Source organism: Hippocampus zosterae, chromosome 17 (genome assembly GCF_025434085.1).
Source record: "Hippocampus zosterae strain Florida chromosome 17, ASM2543408v3, whole genome shotgun sequence".
Taxonomy (NCBI): domain Eukaryota; kingdom Metazoa; phylum Chordata; class Actinopteri; order Syngnathiformes; family Syngnathidae; genus Hippocampus; species Hippocampus zosterae.
The window spans coordinates 11,077,930-11,098,570 of NC_067467.1; the positions used below are offsets into that span (position 1 = coordinate 11,077,930).

Consider the following 20,641-nt stretch of genomic DNA (forward strand, 5'->3'; position numbering starts at 1 on the left):
ACACATAGACGAACAACCATCCACGCTCGCACTCACACCTAGGGACAATTTAGAGTGTTCAATCAGCCTGCCACGCATATTTTTGGAATGTGGGAGGAAACCGGAGCACCCGGAGAAAACCCACGCAGGCCCGGGGAGAACATGCAAACTCCACACAGGGAGGCCGGAGCTGGAATCGAACCCGGTACCTCTGCACTGTGAAGCCGACGTGCTAACCACTGGACTACCGGGCCGCCCATTTGAAATCAAATCAATTCAACACATTACATGACAAACATGACAAGATTGTAAAACTTTATTCATCACGTCATGATGCAGTAACAGTATATATATTTTTTCAGTGTTACCAGCAAAAAATAAACACCATGAAAATGCCGCAAAGAAATAGACAACTCGCTGAAAAGAGCCAGAGAAAGGTCAAGATTGTCGACAATAAGAAAAGCTTTTGTATTTATAGTTGGTCAAAGCTTGAAAATTTGGGAGTGGAATTGGTCATTAACCAGCACTGGATATTTATAAATAAAACAATTTTTTGGGGGGGAAATCATGCCAAATATTTCCTCAAACCAGTAAATCGGTCCAAAAAATATGCAAAAGTGAAGGTAACGCACCCCCCCTCCCCGTCCCCCCTCCTTTACAAATATACTACCTGAAATCTACACAAACCAAAATATGGGCATATGTGCCACCGGAAGACAAGCTGTGCTGAATAATTGCACTTTGGTCAACCACCACCATCACCACGGAAGCCAGCGCCTTGTTTTCATCCTATTTCCTTTTCGCATTTTCTTTGGTCCTTGCAATTTCACTTTGCACTTTATAATCTGGTCGTGCGTTAAATAGATTCTAGAAAAAAATACTTTTGATCAAGTTTGCGGTCAGACTTGTAGCGGATTGTCATACAAGAGTCACAAAGGAGTCGAGTCGAACCTCGCATTAGCCGCCGCCTTGGGCATGTAGCGCCCAGATGATCATCCCGCTCACAGCGAAGTGCTCTCCGTGTTGTGTGGGTTGAATTGCGGCTGCGGCAGAGAAACGGGGGACTCCGCTCGTGAGCCCATCACCACCTCCGGGATCCACGCTCGCCTGGCCCCCTTCAGTTCCAGGACACCGTCTGCGCATAGTTGGTGGACACATCGTAAGAGGTAAATGTCAACGCCAGATACAAATTCACACTATGCACTATCAATCTTGACGCACAATTTCAGACACTAAGGACTCCATTACAGTGGTGTTTTTGAGATACAAGCCTTTGTTTGGTCGATTTTGTTGCTTTGACTTGTGAGCATGAATTGAGGAACCAGCTGGCAGTAAATTCAACTCAGTTCATAAAACACGGCAGTTTGGCAGAATTGTCAACAATTCAGCAAAAAAGAAGCTTCAAGCGCTTTGTTGCCATTTGCTGGCTGAAGTTTAGTCAAACTAAACGCCCAACAAAGGCAATGACATGTTACAAATTTAAAGCAACCGTATCACTTTGTTTTTTGCTTAATGCTAACAAACGATGCAAAACACCATGAAATGTTTTTTCTCATTCCATTTTTTAAAAATAATCAGCATTACAACGTGGGTTGGTTTCCAACAAATCACCGATTTTGAACCCTATATTCTATGCAGTGACTTTCATGCTAATAATTGTTGCTTGTGTGACACCTCAAACATCTGAGCAAATACTCTGGCAAAGTAATCACGAGTGTAAGCATTTTACATTTGACAAACTTTCCAAACGAATTTCATGCTACTTAATCATAGCAGTAGTAGTATTTAGCAATGTGTGTGTCGTTTCTACTTTTAAATTTAAATAATCAATGTCTTCTTTTCTCTCTTTTGTGACACTAATAGATTTTACATGACAAACTGATCGATCACAACTGCATTTTGATTTATCCGCCTTGTTCATGCGTCTCCATTGAGACGCAATGCTGCCATCTACTGGGCAGAGTTTTTATTCCAGCTTGTCCATTAATGGGCTCAAACAGTGAAACCATTTTTTTTAGGAGGCTGATTTGCATTATGAGTTGCTCACTGAATTTCCTGAACTTGTATCTTAAAGCATCATTGTATAATTATATTACTAGATCTTAGTGTATGACTATGATGATTCTCCTGCGGGACCTCTAATGTAATTTGGGACTAAAATGTCATTATTTGGAGTCCTTGGTGTATATGTAAAGTATGGCATATAAACTACGCGTGCGCGCACGCAGCACTACATAGAACAAGCAAGCATTTAACAGCACGCTGTCAGTCACATTTTTTTCATTTAGTTACATGAGGCAAATGTTAGTTTGTCTGGACAGCACTGATACATACACATCACACTGTATGTATCTACTGTAGCATTTGCTTTGAAACACACCGTTAGGAGTACGCCCTCCCCCACCCCCCGCGCCACACACACACAATCACAACCACAAGAAACGTACGCTCCCATGCAAGCAAACTTGGCACGTCGGCCAGTAGGAGTCTTACCATTGCCTGCCTTGCAAAGGCCATCTAACAGGCAGGCCACCACCTCAGACATCTGCAATATTATACACATGTCATGCTTCATGTCACCACAGTCACATTCAGCGTGTCAGGTGAACCCAATGAGCCAGACAGAAAGAAAAAGGAAGCTGAAAATATCACTCGACCAGCAAGACATCCCATTATTAGTCTAGCTCAGGGGTCGGCAAACTGTGGCTCCGGAGTCGTATGCAGCTCTTTCATCCTCATGTTGCGGCCCTGCGTGGCTTGGGAAACTAAATGAGTGTCTTATTTGTCTCAAAAACGTGTATCACTTGTTACGTTTAATTAACAATTTAAAATGTCAAAAGACATTTCCCAAAAATATTCACACCCTTTGCTGAAAAACATCCAGAGGGAGAAAATAGTCAGATGAGGCGAAAGACCCACTTTTACAAAAGTGAAGAATAAAGATGACATTATAAACGTGGACCTCATACTGTCAAACGGAAGTACACACATTGCAATTTTTTAGTACTCAAGTCACAATAGAATGAGAGCTGGTTTACCTGTGATGATCTTGGACGAGGAGCCCAGGAGGCCATTGCAGCTGTCGCCGGAGGCCGCTTGAGGCAGCGGCGGCGGCATGCTAGGCCGCGGCCGCGGCTTGGGCGCCGGCCGGGCGGGGCGGGGGAGCGAGCCGTACTGGTAAGCGGGCAGCTGGGACTGGGCGCCGTCGTGAGGCGGAGTGTCGGGCGGCGTGGGCGTCCTGGGCGGCGACGGCTGCGACTGGTCTCCGTGCGCCTGCTGCGGCTGGGGCGGCTGAGGGGGCGGGTGGCTCGGAGCGTGGATGGGGCTTTCTTTGCTCGGATGGCGCCTGGGTGTGATGGGCGGGTGATGTGTGGAAGCTGGAGATTGGTTGCCAGACTGAGAGGCGAACGGACTGGCTTGTTTGGGTGGTGCTGGTGCCTGTTTCTTGGTGCCTGTGTTGATAAAATAAGGAAAGAGAACAGAAAATGCATTGGAAATATTGTATTGCTTATTTACTCAGTGTGTGCGGTGGGTAGCAGACATCTGTTTGACAGGAGGCCTTTAGCGGGCTGTGGATTTGTACCACTGATGGTGTCTGAGCTCCCTCTTGTGGTCTGCAAAACAACTCCATTTATCCTCACAAGGGGTCGTGGGGCATGCTGGAGCTTATCCCAGCTGTCTTTGGGCAGTCGGCAGGGGAGACCCTGAACCCGTTGCCAGCCAATTGCAGGGCACACACAGACGAACAACCGTTTTCGTTCACAATCACACCTAGGGACAATTTAGAATGTTCCTGGAGATGTTCCCAAAGGGCATAAAACAGTCTTGTTGCTCTTGTTTATAAACATCACTGTCATATTATTTGTGAATAAAATCGACCTGATATTTTGTTTTGAGGGTACCGTATTGTAACTGCAACCGAGGTGTTGTTGAGAATGCCGTCGTTTCACACCTGAGACGGCGGGGCATCTGCAACCCCATTTTGGTTTGGCATTTGTTTTGGTCTGATGAGTATCTTTCATACATGTTGCATCACTGGCTGATGCTGACCTTGTCACACAGTAATATGATCTGATTGTGGAATGCTGTGAAGAAGGGTCTGTGTGAAAGGCCGGTAACTCATTCACTCCCAAAGACGTTTTTAAACGTCTTTTCAGACTTTGTCCAGAATTAGCTGGTACTAAATGAGTTAAATTTCTAATGCGTCTTCGGCTGTTGGGTGTTATGACTTAACGGCTTGTCAGAGACTGTCACTTGTACGATTTGTCCGGCAGTTCTTTTAACTTCACGTGCCCCTCCTGACACAAACCTTTTTTTTTCCCAAAAAATTTGGGCTTAGAACCAGCATTGTATTAATATGGAGGCACTGGTGGGGAACCAAGCCCACATCATGTGCCCGAAGGGGAACAAACATCTTGTAGCGCTTCACTTACCCCTGCGGACCATATGAGGACTGGGCCCCCTAGATCCACTTTGAGACTGAGGCGCTCCCGCCGTAAGATGGGACGAACCATTCCTCTGTGGCGGCGGTGTGGATGTGAGCTCCCGGGCTGGGCTGTGGGCACGGAACGGGTCTAAATCATTTTCTGTGCCGAGACCGACATTCAAGGTTTTATGATAGTACTGGCGTAAAGCAAACATGAAACGAAAACAAAGCTACAAATAAATTGACACAAAAATCAGATGATGCAACACTCTTAAATGTACGTCAGGTCAGATTGGACCAGGTCGTAGATGTAAACCCAATCAAGCAGGCTTAATGAGCGCAGAGCAGGGAGAGATTAAGCACAGTCAACAAGCAGGGAAGACATACAACATCACCTGGAAACAAAGCGTCACGTGATTGAACTTGTCAGACATTTTGAATTTGATGGGATTCTCGCCAAACAGAAGAGGCGCAGGGAGATCCGGGCGGCTTGATTGCTTGAGAGCGGGCAGCGTTGCGGGGGGAGTATTTGTGGCCGCGGCAACTGGCTCGCTCCTTACCTGCTCTCCTCTGCGCCGAGCTGAGAGACCGATTGAGGTTGCGCAGCGGCTAGCTGGCCCCCAGCGCCCACACCGCCAGTCGGGCCCGGCTGCTCGGGCTCCGGCGTAGCAGCTTGGGGCTGGGGCTCAAAGCCGGTGGGACCCCCGCCTTCCTGGTGGGGCGGTAGCGCTTGGAAGGTGGGTGAGGTTAGCTGTGGCTGCTTTCTAATAGTGGTGGCAGCTCTACGAGGGTTGGGCTCCGGATGTTTGTTAATGGCGCTACGGAAGTGAAGGAGGGGGGGAGACAGGGGGGGCAAATCCCACACACATACACACACACACACACACACACATACACATTGTAAGAAAATACCCAGGAGAGCCCAAGAGGAACAGAGAGCAGACAGAGACGAGCCATCCGAAAGCAGAACCGCGCTACGAACGTCAAGCCACATGAGCGACTTAACTCATTCACTCCCAAAGACGTTTTTAAACGTCTTTTCAGACTTGGTCCAGAATTGGCTGGTACTGAATGAGTTAAAAAGGAACCAACATCGCTGCACAGGACAGATGTCAGGAAGCCAACACACAACCAGCAACCTACAGTGTGACCTAAAATTTAATTGCAAATTACGGGGTTAACACAAGAGTACACAATGGAATTCGAACCACATTTTGCCAACATCAAGAAAAACCGAAGCGCTACATGTTTTGTTCCAGGAGAGAACACAAAAGCAATCGACTCCAAAAGTATCAAAATCATACAAAAACGTTGCCGTTGACGGTCCCGACAGGTGGAATCGTGTGAGCTACTTTGGACTAGAGCACAGGCTGAAAGTTTGGACAGGGCGGCTCTCGGGTGGGCGATTCAGAGACTGTGATGGACTCGTCGGCCACTACGTAGTGGGCCGACACGGCCGGGCCCCGCGAATCCTGCCTGCTCGCTGTCTTGGGACGGGACGGGAGGGGGAGTGGCAGGCTGAGGCCGAGGTTGGCGCGAGACAGGTACCTGTCTTTGCGGGGAGGCTGCGTGTCCCCGTCTTGCCCCACAAGGCTGCCGGGGCGCTTCCTCTCGAGTTCGGCGTCCGCCGATGTCGCCGGGTGGGTGGGCATGGCGAACATACCCGACACGTTGAAGTCCACCTCTGGACAGAAGATAGTAGTGAGGCAATACGGTTACGCTGAGAACCCGCAAACTCGTTCCACTACGGGGTATCGACTTGATCAGGCTGTGTCAGCTACTGGATGTAAATTAGGACTCAACAATTTTCGCATTGCGATTTGAATTAGGAATTATGCTAGAATGAAGGTCAATGAAACACAGGAAAGACAGTGTATTTATAAACGTCAATTTGAGTTGTTCACTTCCTAAAGCAAGTCTGGTGCGTCGTCGCTTCTAGTGCATTTCTGAGGCGGGGCAAACCTGAGCAAAGACAGACAGCGAAAAGAACCAATCAGCAAAGAGCGGATGTGTCGTTAAAAAAAAAGTCTTCTTTTGAAAGAAATGCTCTCTGTGCCGTCACCTGTTGGGGGTTTCATGACTATCTATGTCACAGGTGTCAAAGTCGAGGCCCGGGGGCCAGATCTGGCCCGGCGTATCATTTTATGAGGCCCGCGAAAGCAATTCAAGCATGTCAACTTCCATGATGCTTGCTAAAGTCTGAACCAAAATATCAAATTGTCATATCTAAGTCATGATTCGGTTTGGGACCAACAGGTGGCACTTAGTGCTTTAGAAGGACTTCCAGCCCGACCACTCGGTGTCGGGTCATTGTTGATGTTTGCTCTTGGCTTCTGTCATGTTTGTTTCAGTCATGTTTAGTTCATTGTTATGTTTTAGCTTTAGTCATGATTTTTGTTTGATACTTTGGACTTTGTTTGTTTAGCATTTAGTTTTCTCTGTTTTAATACAATTCGTCGAGTACACCCTGCTCCTCTCTTCTGCCTGCTTTTTGGGGTCCACCACCACGCAACATGACAATCTAATCCATAACAAGCATTTTTGAACATGCCATTTTTCTTGATTTCAGATGAAAACTAGTTATCCATGCATTAGTTGTTTGCTGTGCTTTGCTGTGTATGTAATATGTAGTTAAGCATTTATATGGTTTCGCAAAATTCATAACGGCCCTGCAAGGGAAACCGTAACTACAATGTGGCCGGCGACAAAAACGTGTTTGACACCCCTGCTCTACGTATTTCTGGTTCTTTAACCCTTTCAGGCACGCTGTAACCTGATAACATGATAAGCTGTCCACTGTAGTAACCACTGTGGCTGAAAGAGTTTAAACTGATTTAATACTGAATGATAACATGAACAAATTTTGAAAGACAAAGGACATCCGCCGCCGAAGAGTGACGTTGAGCACAACGGATCGGTCGCATCGAGTAAACAAATTTGATTAGACAATACGTTTAGAACCGAGGCCCAGCTTCTGCGAATGGTGTGCTCTTGAGGACTATTCTCTTATTGGGTGTGGCTTGCCAAACTATCGTCAACCATGTACTTCGTCATGTCATTTTGTCTTGATTACAGACATGTGCCAAAAAATTTGAATATCGAGGGCAAGTTTATTTATTTCAATAATTTATTATAATTCAATTGTATGTAATCTAATTTCATTTTTGTCTCTTTCTGCCATCATCCTCGCAATTGAAACAAATCAAGGCTTGCAGCATTTCACTTTGTATGGAGGAAACGAATATAACATGACAATTTCTTGGTACGCACCTGCATTTTTGTTTGTAATTTCTCTTTTCTACTTTTTAGCCAGTTTGGATTAGAAACTTTTTTTTTCACATCACTGAAGTATCACCTTCAGGAAAGAACCAATCAGCATGCTGGATGATCGGCTCAATGATGGCGACCACATGGACCGATGTCGCCGCAGCCATTTCTGCCAGTGTCCTGTGGCGATAAGAGGGAGGTCAAAAGGTCAATCAAAGGCAACTGAAAATAAAACCCTCTGCGAATGTGTGCAAAGTGCCCTCACCCCTCCGTCTTTGCCCACAGCAGGTTGGGCCCCAGCACGATGGCGATGTTGCTGGGAGACATTTTGTTGACGTCACGGTCTTGAGCCAGCTTGGCCAAAAACTTCACCAGGTACCTGTCAAGTATCCATGATTATCAAAAACACTTATTATTCATTTCTTTGTACAGGTCTCCGTATTCTCAGAACTGTGAGCAAAGTCGGACAACACCTACCGAAAGTTGGCTTTGTGAGTCTTTGGTAAGCGGTCACATGTCACCCACAAAGCCTGAAGTCGCTTGTCCGGGTCAGACACACTGAAAGCACACACAGTGAGCAGAATCCAGAACGCACACAGATGCACTTTCAGATGTGGGCGTCCTCTTACTTGGACGCCTGCGTCCACTCATCATACAGGCCAAAGGTCATGAGAGGTTCAGGAAGTTCCCTGAGGTACGATTTCAGGGCTCCTGTGTGTAATCAAACATGTAAAAATAAAAGTTTGGAAACGGAGATCAGGTTTTCGGTTTTGCGAGGTTCTAAAAACACAGAAAGGTTGCTACCGGCGACGGCGTGCGGGTCGGAGTAGAACTCTTCAAGCTGGGAAGTGGAACAGTCCAGCGCGGCTTTCAACTTTTTTAGTTTGGAAGCTCCCGCTGCTATTCTGAAAAGACCCTGCGGGGTGAACATAGAGTGAATATGTGACAGGTGGCATCTGAATATCAATCATTTTGAGCAGTGATTCGGAAGGCGTGGCACGAGAAAGCATCACCGACTACGTGCAGTTCAGTTGTATTTAACTTTTGACTTCAACACATCTGCATGTAATCTTTCAGAATTGGAAAAAAAACTCAACTACTGTTTTTTTTAATTTGTTTTGTTTTGCCCAGCCCTCTCGTTCCCTTGTCCATACCTCTTCCTTCATCCCCGTCTCCAGCAGCATCATGACGCATGCCTCAATGGGCAGGGCGATGTCACGGTTACTCCGCTTCAAGTGCTCCTCAAGGGCCGTGCCAAACGCCGGCTTCTCCGTCCACGACTCTGAAGTAAAACCGACTTTGGGGTTTATGCGCTCAGGTCTCCTTCCGGGTATGAAATACCTCGCTGCTCACCTTGCTGTAATTGTATATTCGGGATCGCCTCGTCCAGAGCTGCCAGAGACCTTCTGTGGTAGTCTGCCTGGGCCTCTAATAACTGTCATACATGGTCATCTGTGAATGCGGCTCACTTTGGTTGTCGCTCATCCCGTATGAATGAAATGACCCACCATGAGATAATAGCGTGCGTAGTCTCCTTCTTTGGACGCAAAGTTGTACATGTCCGCCGATAACTGGTCCTGTGGGGAAAACATCCAGACACATTATTAAAAAAATCTTTTTGTCAGGAAGTGTAAGTGCAGTCGAAACCTACTTTACAGATTTCGACTTTGTTCAGAGCCTCGTCCATCTCGTCCTTGAGGGAGTCCACCTTAGCTGCCATGGCCTGGTTGCTGGACTTGGTGGCTTGATACCACCTGCATCACAATCAATTCTTACACCCGAGAAATGTCTTCCAGGGGCCAAATGACGACTTTTCTAATGCACTGGATCGGCAACAAAAATGTCATGTTTTCTTCTGGGGCTGGGGGCTGTCAAATATTTTGACAATCGATTATACAGGTGATTGTCCCCCGATTGATTGATTTCGAGTTATTGGATTTAAAAAAAAAAGGTATTTTACATTTCCATTTGGGGCCGCCTCATCGCTTTCTATACTGTAGTATCTGTGACTTAGAATGTATGGGAGGCTTTTTTTTTGTCTTGACTTGGCGCAGTCGCGCCAACTTATTTCAACATTATTCCAGCTAAATAAAATGGCCATTGCGAAGTTCTGGGCAGAGATTTTCAGGAAGTAAGGAAGTTTGCAGCTCGAGTTACTTCCTCGGCCAATGCGCCATATCCTTCCACAAATGGAACCGCTGATTTCAGTATGTTCAACAAACGCACTTCCACTGTCACACTTTGGGCTTCTTGGACGTCATACTAGAAAACGGCATTTTGCAAGAAGAACTGAAAATCAACCTCGTCTTAGCGGAGTCGTAGTCCAGGACCAGTTTGGCGAGTTGCTTCCTCTGTCTTAGTATGTTGGGTATCTCAATCTGTGGGAATGTCAAGTTTCAACCAAAACAGCAAAAACAAATTGACCACAGGGGAGAGAAAAAAACAAACAAACAAACATTCAGAGCGGGTTTTGTACCTCGGCCAGCGTGTTCAGAGGATCCAGAATGTCTCTCTCGATCTGCACTTCATACTGCATCAGCTCACTGGCCAACCTGCTCTCTGCCTCACCGCACACATCCATCATCTTGCTGTTCTCACACACACACACACACACACACATCAGAGAGAAAATCCATGTGGCTTTGCTCATTCAAGAGGAAACACGCAAACGTGTTCCTTATCAGTCCGTTTGCAATGGGAAGCGGAAGTTGCCGTTTCATCGCTCACCCGATCAGACTCTCGTCGCCCAGTTGAGAGCCGCCCTCTTGCATGCTTTGAGACAGTGCAGTCAATGGCAGCTTTTTCTAAAAGGACAAAAAAGATTTAAAAAAAAAAAAGGACAACTTGACTGAGAACTACACAAGTGAATGATGGCCACCGAGTGTCATTGGACTCACGTGTCTCTTCTCGGTGTCTGTGCCCGGCTGACCCTGCAGACAGGACACCAGCCTCTTGTGCGTGTTGTGCGACATCAAGCGCACCAGCTCCATACGCCTCTCGATCTGAGGGTCGACATCAGATAATTAAGACCAGCGCCGCACACACAGTTTATCATGAAAGGGAATGCGGGGGGAGGGGGCAGAGAACGGCCTTAAATCCAAAACTGTGGCGTTTGTCAGGTGAGCGTTGGCCTCGCTTCGCTTGTGTGGTGTTTCATGAACCTTACTATACACATGGTAGTTTCTTTTCGGCAAAAAACGCCTTACTTGATGTATGGTAATTTTTTGGGGGGCTAAAAACGCCTGACTACACATGGTCGTTTTTTGGAGTTAAAAAAAAAACGCCTGACTAGACATGGCCATTTTTTTGGACAAAAAAAAAACGCCTTACTATTATACATAGTCATTTTTTTCAGACCCAAACGCCTTACTATATATATATACATGGTTGTTTATTCCGGATAAAAACGCTTGACTATACATGGTCATTTTTTTCGGCCAAAAAAGCATTACTATACATGGTCGTTTTTTGGTTAAAAACGCCTTATTATACATGGTCGTTTTTTTGGGCCAAAAATTCCTTACTACATATGGTAGTTTTTTTTCGGCTAAAACCGCCTTACTATATACATGGTCCTTTTTTTTTCCGGCCAAAAATGCCTTACTAAACATGGTCATGTTTTTGGCGCTAAAAATGCTGTGCTATATATGGTCATTTTTTTCGGCCAAAAACACCTTACTATACACGGTCATTTTTTTCGGCTAACAACGCCTTACTATACATGGTCGTTTTTTGGGGCCAAAAACGCCTTACTATACACAGTGTTTTTTTCCGGCTAAAAACGCCTTACTATAGTTGGTCGTTTTTTTCAGTTAAAAACACCTTACAATACATGGTCGTTTTTTTCGGCTAAAAACGGCTTACAATACATGTTCATTTTTTTGTGGGGGGCTAAAAACACCTTACTATACATGGTCATTTTTTGGGGGGCTAATAACGCTTACTACACATGGTCGTTTCTTTGGGCTAAAAACACCGGACTATACGTGGTTGGGGTTTTTTCGGTTAAAAACTCCTTACTGTACATGGTCGTTCTTTGGGGGCTAAAAACGCCTTACCATACATGGTCGTTCTTTGGGGGGTATTGTTTTATTTTATTTTAACTGTTTTGTTAAAGACCTTCGTTTCAGCTGCAGCTGTTGTGAAAGTGCTACATAAACCAGGATGTATTGTATTGCATTGCATTGTATTAGATTTTGAAATGACTTTCATGTGTCATTCACCACTTCCAAATGATGCTGGAGTTCAAACTATCCTGCACTGTACAACATAGGAGCAGTACAGACCAGAGAAATTTATTATGAGGAAGCTTTTTCAAATAACCCCAACAATGTATTGTTGTTTTTCAACAAATCACAGCGGTGAGGGTTTTATTATTATTATTTTTTTTTTTGGTAGTCAATTCTCCTGATAGCAAGCCTTGTCCTTTGGAGTTTCTTTTTGAACTTTGAAAAGCACATCTGAGAAAGATGGCATCACCTAAAAAGCACACTTCCTCTTCCTGTCTCCAAATAAACAAACAGGGCGCCTCATTAGCAGCGAGATTCCCATCTTTTATGCTCTCATCTTCCCATTTTGACGTCTCAGATTCCCCCCCCCCCCCACCCCGACCGCAGATAAACTTGCCTGTATGGATGCAATTGATTAGCTCGATCCCCGGCTCAGATATACGCCCTTGTCTGCGGTTTTTGACTCCAATGTTTTAAGCAGATCTGGAGTGCGACAGAAGGAAGCTCCCCCCCCCCCCCCCCCCCATTTATGAATTCCATCTGAGTTGGAAAGAGCGGGGTCCAGATCACTCACCATTTAAACTGCTATCATGCATGATGTCATTCGACCTAATTTCAGCACTCGTCAATGATTAGCTCGATGTGTTTTGCTTTTTCTTTGGCTTTTTGATGGCCACTTTCCAAAAGGAGCATCCTTTAGAGTGTTTACGTTTTGGATGAATTACTGGATATATCCATTGCCTCATATGCATAAAAAAAACCAGAATAGCTCTCCAGTATGTGATGGATGGATACTGGAGTGCACCAGGGCTCCTAACTAGTCCCATCCCCGCTCTCGAGACACTCCACGTGGTAGTGTTAAGAGAAGACAAACAAGCTCTAACTTGCCAACTAGGTCAGAACGCTGCTGCGAAGCTTTTGTCCAAATCTCACTGGTTCAGCCACATAATTTCAATTCTGTCGTTCTTGCATTGGCCCCTTTCTGATTTTCGGATTCAGTACAAAACTTTCAATCACGTCAAGAGTCCTCGATAGTCAGGCACCTATTGGTGGATGGGGTGTCATATTTTTTAGGTTCAATTATGTCACTTTGGTCTGCTGACCGGCATTTTTAGATTAAACGCTAAACATGATAGAGCCGCAAGGCTCCCCCCAAATTGTGGAATGCGCTTCTTCTTCAGCTATTAACTGCCATGTCTGTAGAAATATTTAAAAAGCAGTTTGTTGTTTCTTGTATAATGCTGGTGACACTACTACATGGATCCTTTCAAGTTCCCCACAATCTGTTACTATTTTCCACGACTTTAACTAAATGTGGCCTCGCGGCATGCAGAATTTAACGATTAACAGAACACAGCCAAAATCCCTCCACCCTGAAATAGGTGAGCCGCCCGAAGGTTTTACAAGACGGCGGTTACGAACTTCTTTCCATCCTCAACAGCTGCACGTCACGAGGAGAAACAAAGATGACCTCTGGGCAGCCACCACAGAAAATACGGAGCATCTCACAAGCGGGATGAACAGGTGCAATCAACATGCCGGTCCTCATTTTTTGAATCTGTGTGACAGCAGTTGCACTACCTGGCAGGGCAGAAAATTCTGCCAATTCAATGTCTGTGTTGTTTACACAAAACAGCGACATGTGGGAAAAATACGGCGGTTTCGTTGGGCTACGACCACATGACTCCACTCTAACAAAAACAATGAACGTAATGATGCCTCAGACTTGTTTTCATTGTCGTCGTAATCTGACTTACTGACTGCTTTATGCTTACACCGCAGTTGTTTGAAAGAATTTTGCAAAGTTGTTGTGAAGAAAACAGATGCATTTATTTCTTGTTTTGTTCAAGACAAATAGATGAGAACAGGACCTTAAAAAAATGATGTTATTAGCTCATTCAGTACCAGCCAATTCTGGACCAAGTCTCAAAAGACGTTTAAAAATGTCTTTGGGAGTGAATGAGTTAAATAGCAAAAGCAATTGTGTGGTGTCACTATACGACATCCAACCGAGAGAGTTGATCGTCTAATATGCATGTTAGCTGGACATCATCATCGCTGTGCGCTTCTCCAGGCCTTCAGGTAAAATGAAAACACTCTCCCACTGAAGCAGGACGCTCAGCCGGCGCGAAGAAAGAAAAAAAAAAAAGAAAAAGGGGGGAGCGAAAATACAGCTACGCCAAGGATATCAAAGCGTCAAATTTCTCCTCGGAGGCCAATGAGGAGCGGGCGCAGGAACATGCTGCTGTGGGAAAGGGGACGGGGAAACAAACAAAAAACGCTGGAAAGGAACTTTTTACTGCTCATGTGGATGGCGCTATAAACTAAATCAAACGCACCCAAAAAGAGGTATCTCTCATTTCAGGGCCTGTAGAAAGACAAGATGACTGATGAAGCAACAATTGCAACCCTTGCACCGCGCCGCCACTCACATTCCTCAAGGAAGGAATGTCCAAACGCGGCACAAAAGCTCGTGACATTCACGATACGGACGACGGGGGAGGGCTCGGGCTCAGTTGGCTTTCAGCTCTCGCCACGGCCACGATAGTTGGACAGAGCAAAGGTTGCTCACCACGCCTTCAGTTTCACATCATCTCGGTTTATGTGGGGAAGTGCTGTTCTTCAGCGCTTCCCGCTTCTCGCAGTGATGTCAACGTAAGTTTCGGATGTGCACCCCCCCCCCACCCCCACTTGCCCGCTCGAGCTGCGAGCTTGGCAACATTTTAAGAAAGCAGAACATTGCCTCGATTTGCTTTCAGCGGGAAAGCGCAACATCTCTTCCACGAGCCAAAATGAAAAAAACCCTGGCTGATGTTGTCGTTCCAAGTTTTGTTTCAAACTTGGTCTGAGTGATGATGATGACTTGACCAGACAGAGCTTGTAAAGTGTGTGGGGAGACTTCTGTAGTTGACTTTTCAAGAAAAGGACTTCCACGGTACTGCAGCATTTCTTGGAAAACGCTACAGATGGAGCTTTCGGACCAAAAAACTTTCAAGTGGAAGTCGAGTCAAAAATGTTGACAATACAGTGAAACGCCTCTACAACGAAACCTACTATACATGGGCGAAAATACCCCTTAATGTGAAAAAATCTTCGTCCATTAACACCATTCCCACTTTCCTGCCCCCCATACAACAAAAAAACTCCCTGTTGCTTTATACAAAATATTTGTCTCTGCTCTTGCCTCGCGACGAGATTCCCTACAACGAAGTCTAATCCAACAGCGACCTCTACTGCTTCATTCGCAAACGGCAACAGCAACCACCACACTGCTATGCGCAGTAGTCCAGGAAGTATTTGTTATTGTTACTTTCAGACGCAGCAAGAACGTTGCACTGCTAAAATTACTACAAAACGGAACTTTGGATGTCAAGCAGCTAAAACAACAACAGCCTTGACGCTGGAAGAGGGTGAAAGTGATCAAAATGAAAGACAGAGGAAACTAAATAAAATACATTATCCAAGGAATTGATGTAAATGAAAGTGAATGCTGATCGTAAATTTCGTAATTTCTTTCCTTTTTTTCTTTCTACACTGACTATATGAAGTGTCAAATAAGTGTATGCTCATACTTATGCACTATTGGAGTAAAAATAGAGTACACATATGTTTGTGTATGCGTGTACACATACGTTTATGTGTGTGTGTGTGTGTGTGTGTGTGTGTGTGAGAGAGAGTGTGTGTGCATGCGGGTGTGTTTACTTCTGAGATAAAATATGCTACAGTGACAAACCCCCACTCATGAAAAATGTCTTGCTGCTAAAATTATTTTGTTGTAGAGGATTTTCACTGGAATAAGTTCTGTCTGTCCACATTAGGCCAAACATGACATTCTGATTAGTGTTGAGTTTGTGGAATATGAATTGAGCATCTTCTGAGACAAACTCAACCATTTGCATTTCCAAATGAGAAACCAAATTGGAAGATTACCAACCAAGAGCACAGCCTCAAGAGAGGACCACCCTCCCTAAATTGGGATTGGAAGTCCAAATACTCATGTTTTATCTAAGAGCGTGCAGCAGCCAATTATTGGCGCGTGAGGAAGACGGACCAGGTTAAAACTGATATGGCCACAACTATTTACCTGGAGGAGGTCATCACTCAACACCTCGGTCTTCTCGGCCCTGGGGAGCGAAAATTTGGACTTTGGGTTAAAACACATTCAACGTAAACAATACTGCTCAAAATTATTACAATGCGAGGAGAGTGATTTTAAAGCAACCTATTTTTTATTTCAGTTTTTTTTTAATACCAGCTGATGTTTTGGGGTGTTTGTGTTGACTCATCCCGCGGCGCATATTCTAGTTCAAGTGCGCAAGACTCGACTGGACGCAAACAAGCTGAAACTTGGTCGTCTAGCGCAACCTGTCTTTTGTGTACACAGCAGAGTCCCGAGTCGCTGAGAAAGTCATCGTTGGCTTCATGTTTGACTTGTACTCCGAAAGTGCACCGTCAAAAACTGCGTGTTTACTCGACAGAGCCACACACGCGCTCGGCAGAAAGGCCTTTCTGTGAAAGAGCTGTCAGATTCCTCCGGCGTGTCCCAACACACACTTCCTGTTGTGTCGCCGGGTTTGTTATGGCAACGGAAGGTGATCGGGTGTGCGTGTGTGTGCGCGCGCTGGAGCCTCGAGGTCTCAAAACTCTCCATTCGTAACGACGATGTCATGCCTAAGCTTCCCTGGGGAATGTTCAACATTTCGTCTGAACGATGTGACGCAATACACAATGACTCACACTCTTTACCTGTCGCTTGAAGCTGTCCATTACCATCATCCGAACACTATGTATTTGTTTGACACTCCTCATACCGTCGTCATAATAAAGATGATGTCTCTTTGAAGGTGTCGAGTAAAAACCAAGCATGATCTTTTCAAAGAGGGCTGCCCTGCTAAAGCCGTTGCCCCCGCGACCCAACCACGGATAAGCGGTAGAGAATGGATGGATGGATATTGTTCAGTTATTCTCTTCGGATTGTGCAAGTGTACCTAATGTTGTGACCCGTGAGCGGATCGTGTCTCAGTCTGAGCCCTTAGTCGCGTCTCACAGGGATCAATTAACCTCCCCACATGGAAGTTATTGCTCCTGTCAGATTCGAAATAAAGACTTCGCAAGTTGTATGTACAGTACATCTTGCTGAGCTAAGAACTGAAACGTTGGTCACACGCTCGCAAACGGCAAACCTTGTACAAGTGCGGAACGCCTTCTTTGCATTTTTTTTTTTAACTGTGCACAGTTAAATGTGGCCAGTAAAATGCAAACTAACAGCAATCACTGCCCAAGCTTCATCAAAAAATGATCCTCTATTGTGTGTTCCCATCTGGGTTTTTTTACATGCTAAACCAAATGTTTTGACCTTAGAAATTACTCGTCGTTTTATACTTTGTGTATGTCAGACATCTGATGGACTTCTAATAGAGGAATAAGCAAGCCCCGACCCCCACTCTCAAATCCATTTTGAAGTCCCCGTTGACGTATGTGAAGCTGACATGGGGAAATAATTTGAGTCGGTTTTTAATGACAGTCTCAAACTTGCTTCCCTGGCCTGCTTGACAACCGCTTAAGCCGCCCACTTAATTTAACCCGTGTACTAAATTTGTGGACTGTACATTAAAACTGCTTATAAGACGACACATATTACGGTGTGACATTTAGGTTCAATTTCGCAGGTCAGACTTTGGAGTTATGTTCTCAAACTGTTTCACAAGCCCGTTTCCATCCTGGATAAATTCACAGCATCAACTGCGCAGCAGCCATCTTCATCATAGGAATAGAAAGGATGTTTCCATTCAAGCCTATAAAAGCAGCTCCCTCTTTTTTTTTTTTTAACAGTCAACACCCTCTCTATGGAGGCTTTTATTCCCACCCCCCTCGACTGCCATCCAATGTGCTGTCAACATCGCCAAAAAGCTGACTCCACACAATTCACTTTGGGTGGACTGTAGGGTAAACGCGTCAGTGGGTGTGTCTCGGTGACCTTTGACAATGGCTACGCACGGAACATATGGACACATGCGTGGGTGACATCCCAAGGCAGTCAGACATGGACGCGCACAAAATAAGATATCCTTTATTTTTAAAACAGCAGTGAGGATAACCTGAATGCCATCAGACACCTTTGGGAAAGTGACTTGTCACTCAATCTTATCGCCCCTATTTTTTTGCAATGGCTTGCAGGTTGTCAACATAAACTTTTAAAGCACTTCCCGTGATGTCATCGCCTTTTTTTAAACCCCAAACTGAGTCGAACTTTGTTCTTGTCAAGGCTAAAACTGTCTTTTAAGTGTTGTCATCTTCTCCGACGTTTAATGTCATTCGTCTTAATTTTTTTTACCTGCAATGTAAAGATGGGCTAACGCTGAATGACTTTTACAGTCTCAGACTAAAAACTGAAAGTCGAAAGGAGTTTTTGAGTTTGTTTTTAGTGCACGGTGCTAAAGTCAGCTGTTTCTGATCAGTTTTTTTCCCAGTCTTGGCCTGACGTTTGAAGTTGTCAACATGTCACAAGTTTTTCAGTCTTTGCAATGCTGAGTTTAAATAAGACCCGAAACAAGAAACTACCAAGAGCATGATGGGGGGGGGGGGGGGGGGGGTTGAATTGTGGGGGGGAAATGCCGAAATAGTCTTGTCGTCTTATAAATGCTTTATTTCATATAGCACTTATTGAACTGTGTACAGTTCGTTTCTGAAACATTTATTTTGTGCAATGAAACACTTTATTCTCCCCCAATTTTGCTGCTGTAGACTGCAAATTTCCCCAGTGTGGGACAAATAAAGGTTATCTTATCTTAAATAACGACCTGCAAAATTCACAATCTTTGTGAAATCTCAATTCTGAGCCTTGGTTGCATTTTATCATCCCGCATCTGCGTCTCCTGGTGTCACTTGGTTCTTGTACGGTTAGCTTTTATAGGAAGTTCCCAAAGGTTAGTTATGTCCAAGGTATCTGGGTGTAGGTTGGTCAGTAGGTCAATAGGGCAGTTAGTTGGTAGGTAGTTAGGTCAGTCGGTGAATCGTTTTTGGTGTGTGGGTTTCTCCAGGAAGTTATCAGGGGTTAGCTTAGGTTGGTTAAGAGGTTTGGTGTGTTGGGGTGAGGAAATTATGGGGGTAAGTAGGAAGGTCTGTAGATTGCTTGATAGCTAGGTTGGTACCTGGTGGGTGGACTGGTTCATAAATCTCGCACTGTAAATTACAAAGGCCGTTATTATCTTTGTAAAGCGGTTATGTTCTGAATGTAGCTGGTGTACTGGCTGTCATTACATTTCACATTTATTCTTTTTCATTTGCCGTGATTCAACCCTTCAAGTACGAATCTAACAATAGAGTACTTTCAAGTCTTTAAAGGATTTACATTGAGTTAGTTTACATGAGGTAACCGAGTGCCGTCCTGTCCTTTCCACCGCGCCCACGTTTTGAGGACTACAAAATGACGTATAGAGGTTCAAATGTTCCATTTGAACATCAAAGTCGCTCGTTAAAGGCGTCGGAGAATTACGCAGCGAGTTGAATGTCAGTTACATGCTGTTGGACACAAAACTCACCTCCCGACTGTTTGGTTGGCCAGTTGCCTCATTCGGTTGAACTGTTTCTTCATCTTCCTCTCGCCCTCTAGTACAGTACTTGAAATAGGGGGGAAGTCAACCGCACCTCCGCGGAACTCTTTTCCTTACAGTGACTCCGAAAAAGTTAGGTCGGGGCCATTGATATCCTCCGGGGGGGAAAAAAACCAAACCCCACAATGGCACTCAGATGTTCATCGAAGCTTCCGGAAAGACTTGAGAGTGAAAAGCAAGCAGCGGCGGACATAAAGCGGCGCAACTTGTGTCTCGAGCAGCTGACAACATGCCAGCGAGCACAAGGAGAGACTAAAAAGTTCTCGGCTGGCTCGCTGAGAGCAGAAGGAGGAAGTGACTCGACTTTCCGACCGTAGCACTCGCGCACGCACACGTGATACCGCCGCACGGGAATGACACTTCATTAGGGACACCTCCTCCACAGACAATCCGACAAATTATTTGGAAACAACATAACAAATATCATATAGGGCTCACTTTTGAGTGTGTAAAAAATATATATATATAAATAAAAGCAAAAAATAATGAAATAATCATCCCAAAATTTTTTTTCGCACTAATCATAGCCACGGTAGCAGTAAAAAAAAGAAGTAACATTTGACGACAAAAACCACAAACAAAAATGCTAAAAATAATACTGGTCAACATTTTCTAAAGACAAAGATGCAGGTAAACTTTTCAAGATGATTTTTTTTGCACTGATTTCAAATCTGCCCTCGTTTTTCTCGAGTATGTCAGGTTTTCATAATAATAAGAAGAAGAAGAAGGAGGAGGAGGAGGAGGAGGAGGAGGGGTCCGAGGTGGAGGAGAAGATGAACACTGAAGCAGTACAGTATTTTTTTTTTAAATTTTGACTTCAAGATGGCGCTGCGAGAGTGGCTGCCTTTCCAGCAGCTCCTATATTTTGTTCTCCTAGTTCTTCCTTTCATAACTTTGCTGCTGTGAGTTGGGACTTTCTCCATTGCGAGACTAATAAAGGTTTTCTAATCTAATCTAATGTTTTCCGTTTCGTTTGTTTATTGAACATAAAACGTATACAGTAATAATTTGACAGAAAGTAAGGTAAGTAAAATTGTAAAAAGGAAAGAGAATCAGTAGGCAGTAGGAAGAAGTAAAAAAACATCTCGTCCTACCCCGTGTTATGTGTTTATATATAAATAGATCAT

The 20,641-nt window shown here is 44.8% G+C and overlaps 1 protein-coding gene across 3 annotated transcripts; it reads right to left on the reverse strand.

Moving 5' to 3' along the window:
• Positions 1–279: 279 nt before the first annotated feature.
• Positions 280–19,847, reverse strand: arhgap17b (Rho GTPase activating protein 17b). 3 transcript variants are annotated; one of them, XM_052049049.1, is made up of 21 exons: positions 19,443–19,847; positions 15,986–16,025; positions 10,570–10,674; positions 10,400–10,476; positions 10,149–10,260; positions 9,974–10,050; positions 9,324–9,426; positions 9,181–9,249; positions 9,026–9,107; positions 8,827–8,954; positions 8,477–8,588; positions 8,302–8,383; positions 8,150–8,230; positions 7,938–8,051; positions 7,761–7,852; positions 5,954–6,089; positions 4,966–5,223; positions 4,413–4,534; positions 3,018–3,431; positions 2,473–2,524; positions 1,022–1,114 (listed from the first exon to the last, which is right to left on the reverse strand). In XM_052049049.1, the coding sequence occupies exons 1-20, from the start codon at positions 19,493–19,495 to the stop codon at positions 2,517–2,519; spliced, it is 2,265 nt and encodes a 754-aa protein (XP_051905009.1). In that variant the 5' UTR covers positions 19,496–19,847; the 3' UTR covers positions 1,022–1,114; positions 2,473–2,516. The 3 variants fall into 3 exon arrangements, with proteins under 3 accessions (XP_051905008.1, XP_051905010.1, XP_051905009.1); XM_052049048.1 differs by lacking the exon at positions 2,473–2,524 and having other exon boundaries at positions 280–1,114; positions 19,443–19,846; XM_052049050.1 differs by lacking the exons at positions 2,473–2,524; positions 4,966–5,223 and having other exon boundaries at positions 280–1,114; positions 19,443–19,845.
• Between the last annotated feature and the right edge of the window lie 794 nt (positions 19,848–20,641).

Excerpts from the sequence above, each read along its gene's own strand:
- arhgap17b (XM_052049048.1), bottom strand. The coding sequence starts at position 19,495 with ATGAAGAAACAGTTCAACCGAATGAGGCAACTGGCCAACCAAACAGTC. Across the intron at positions 10,477-10,569 it reads CAGACACCGAGAAGAGACAC|AAAAAGCTGCCATTGACTGC; the intron begins GTGAGTCCAATG and ends TTGTCCTTTTAG. Across the intron at positions 5,224-5,953 it reads CAGCCTCCCCGCAAAGACAG|CGCCATTAACAAACATCCGG; the intron begins GTACCTGTCTCG and ends TCACTTCCGTAG.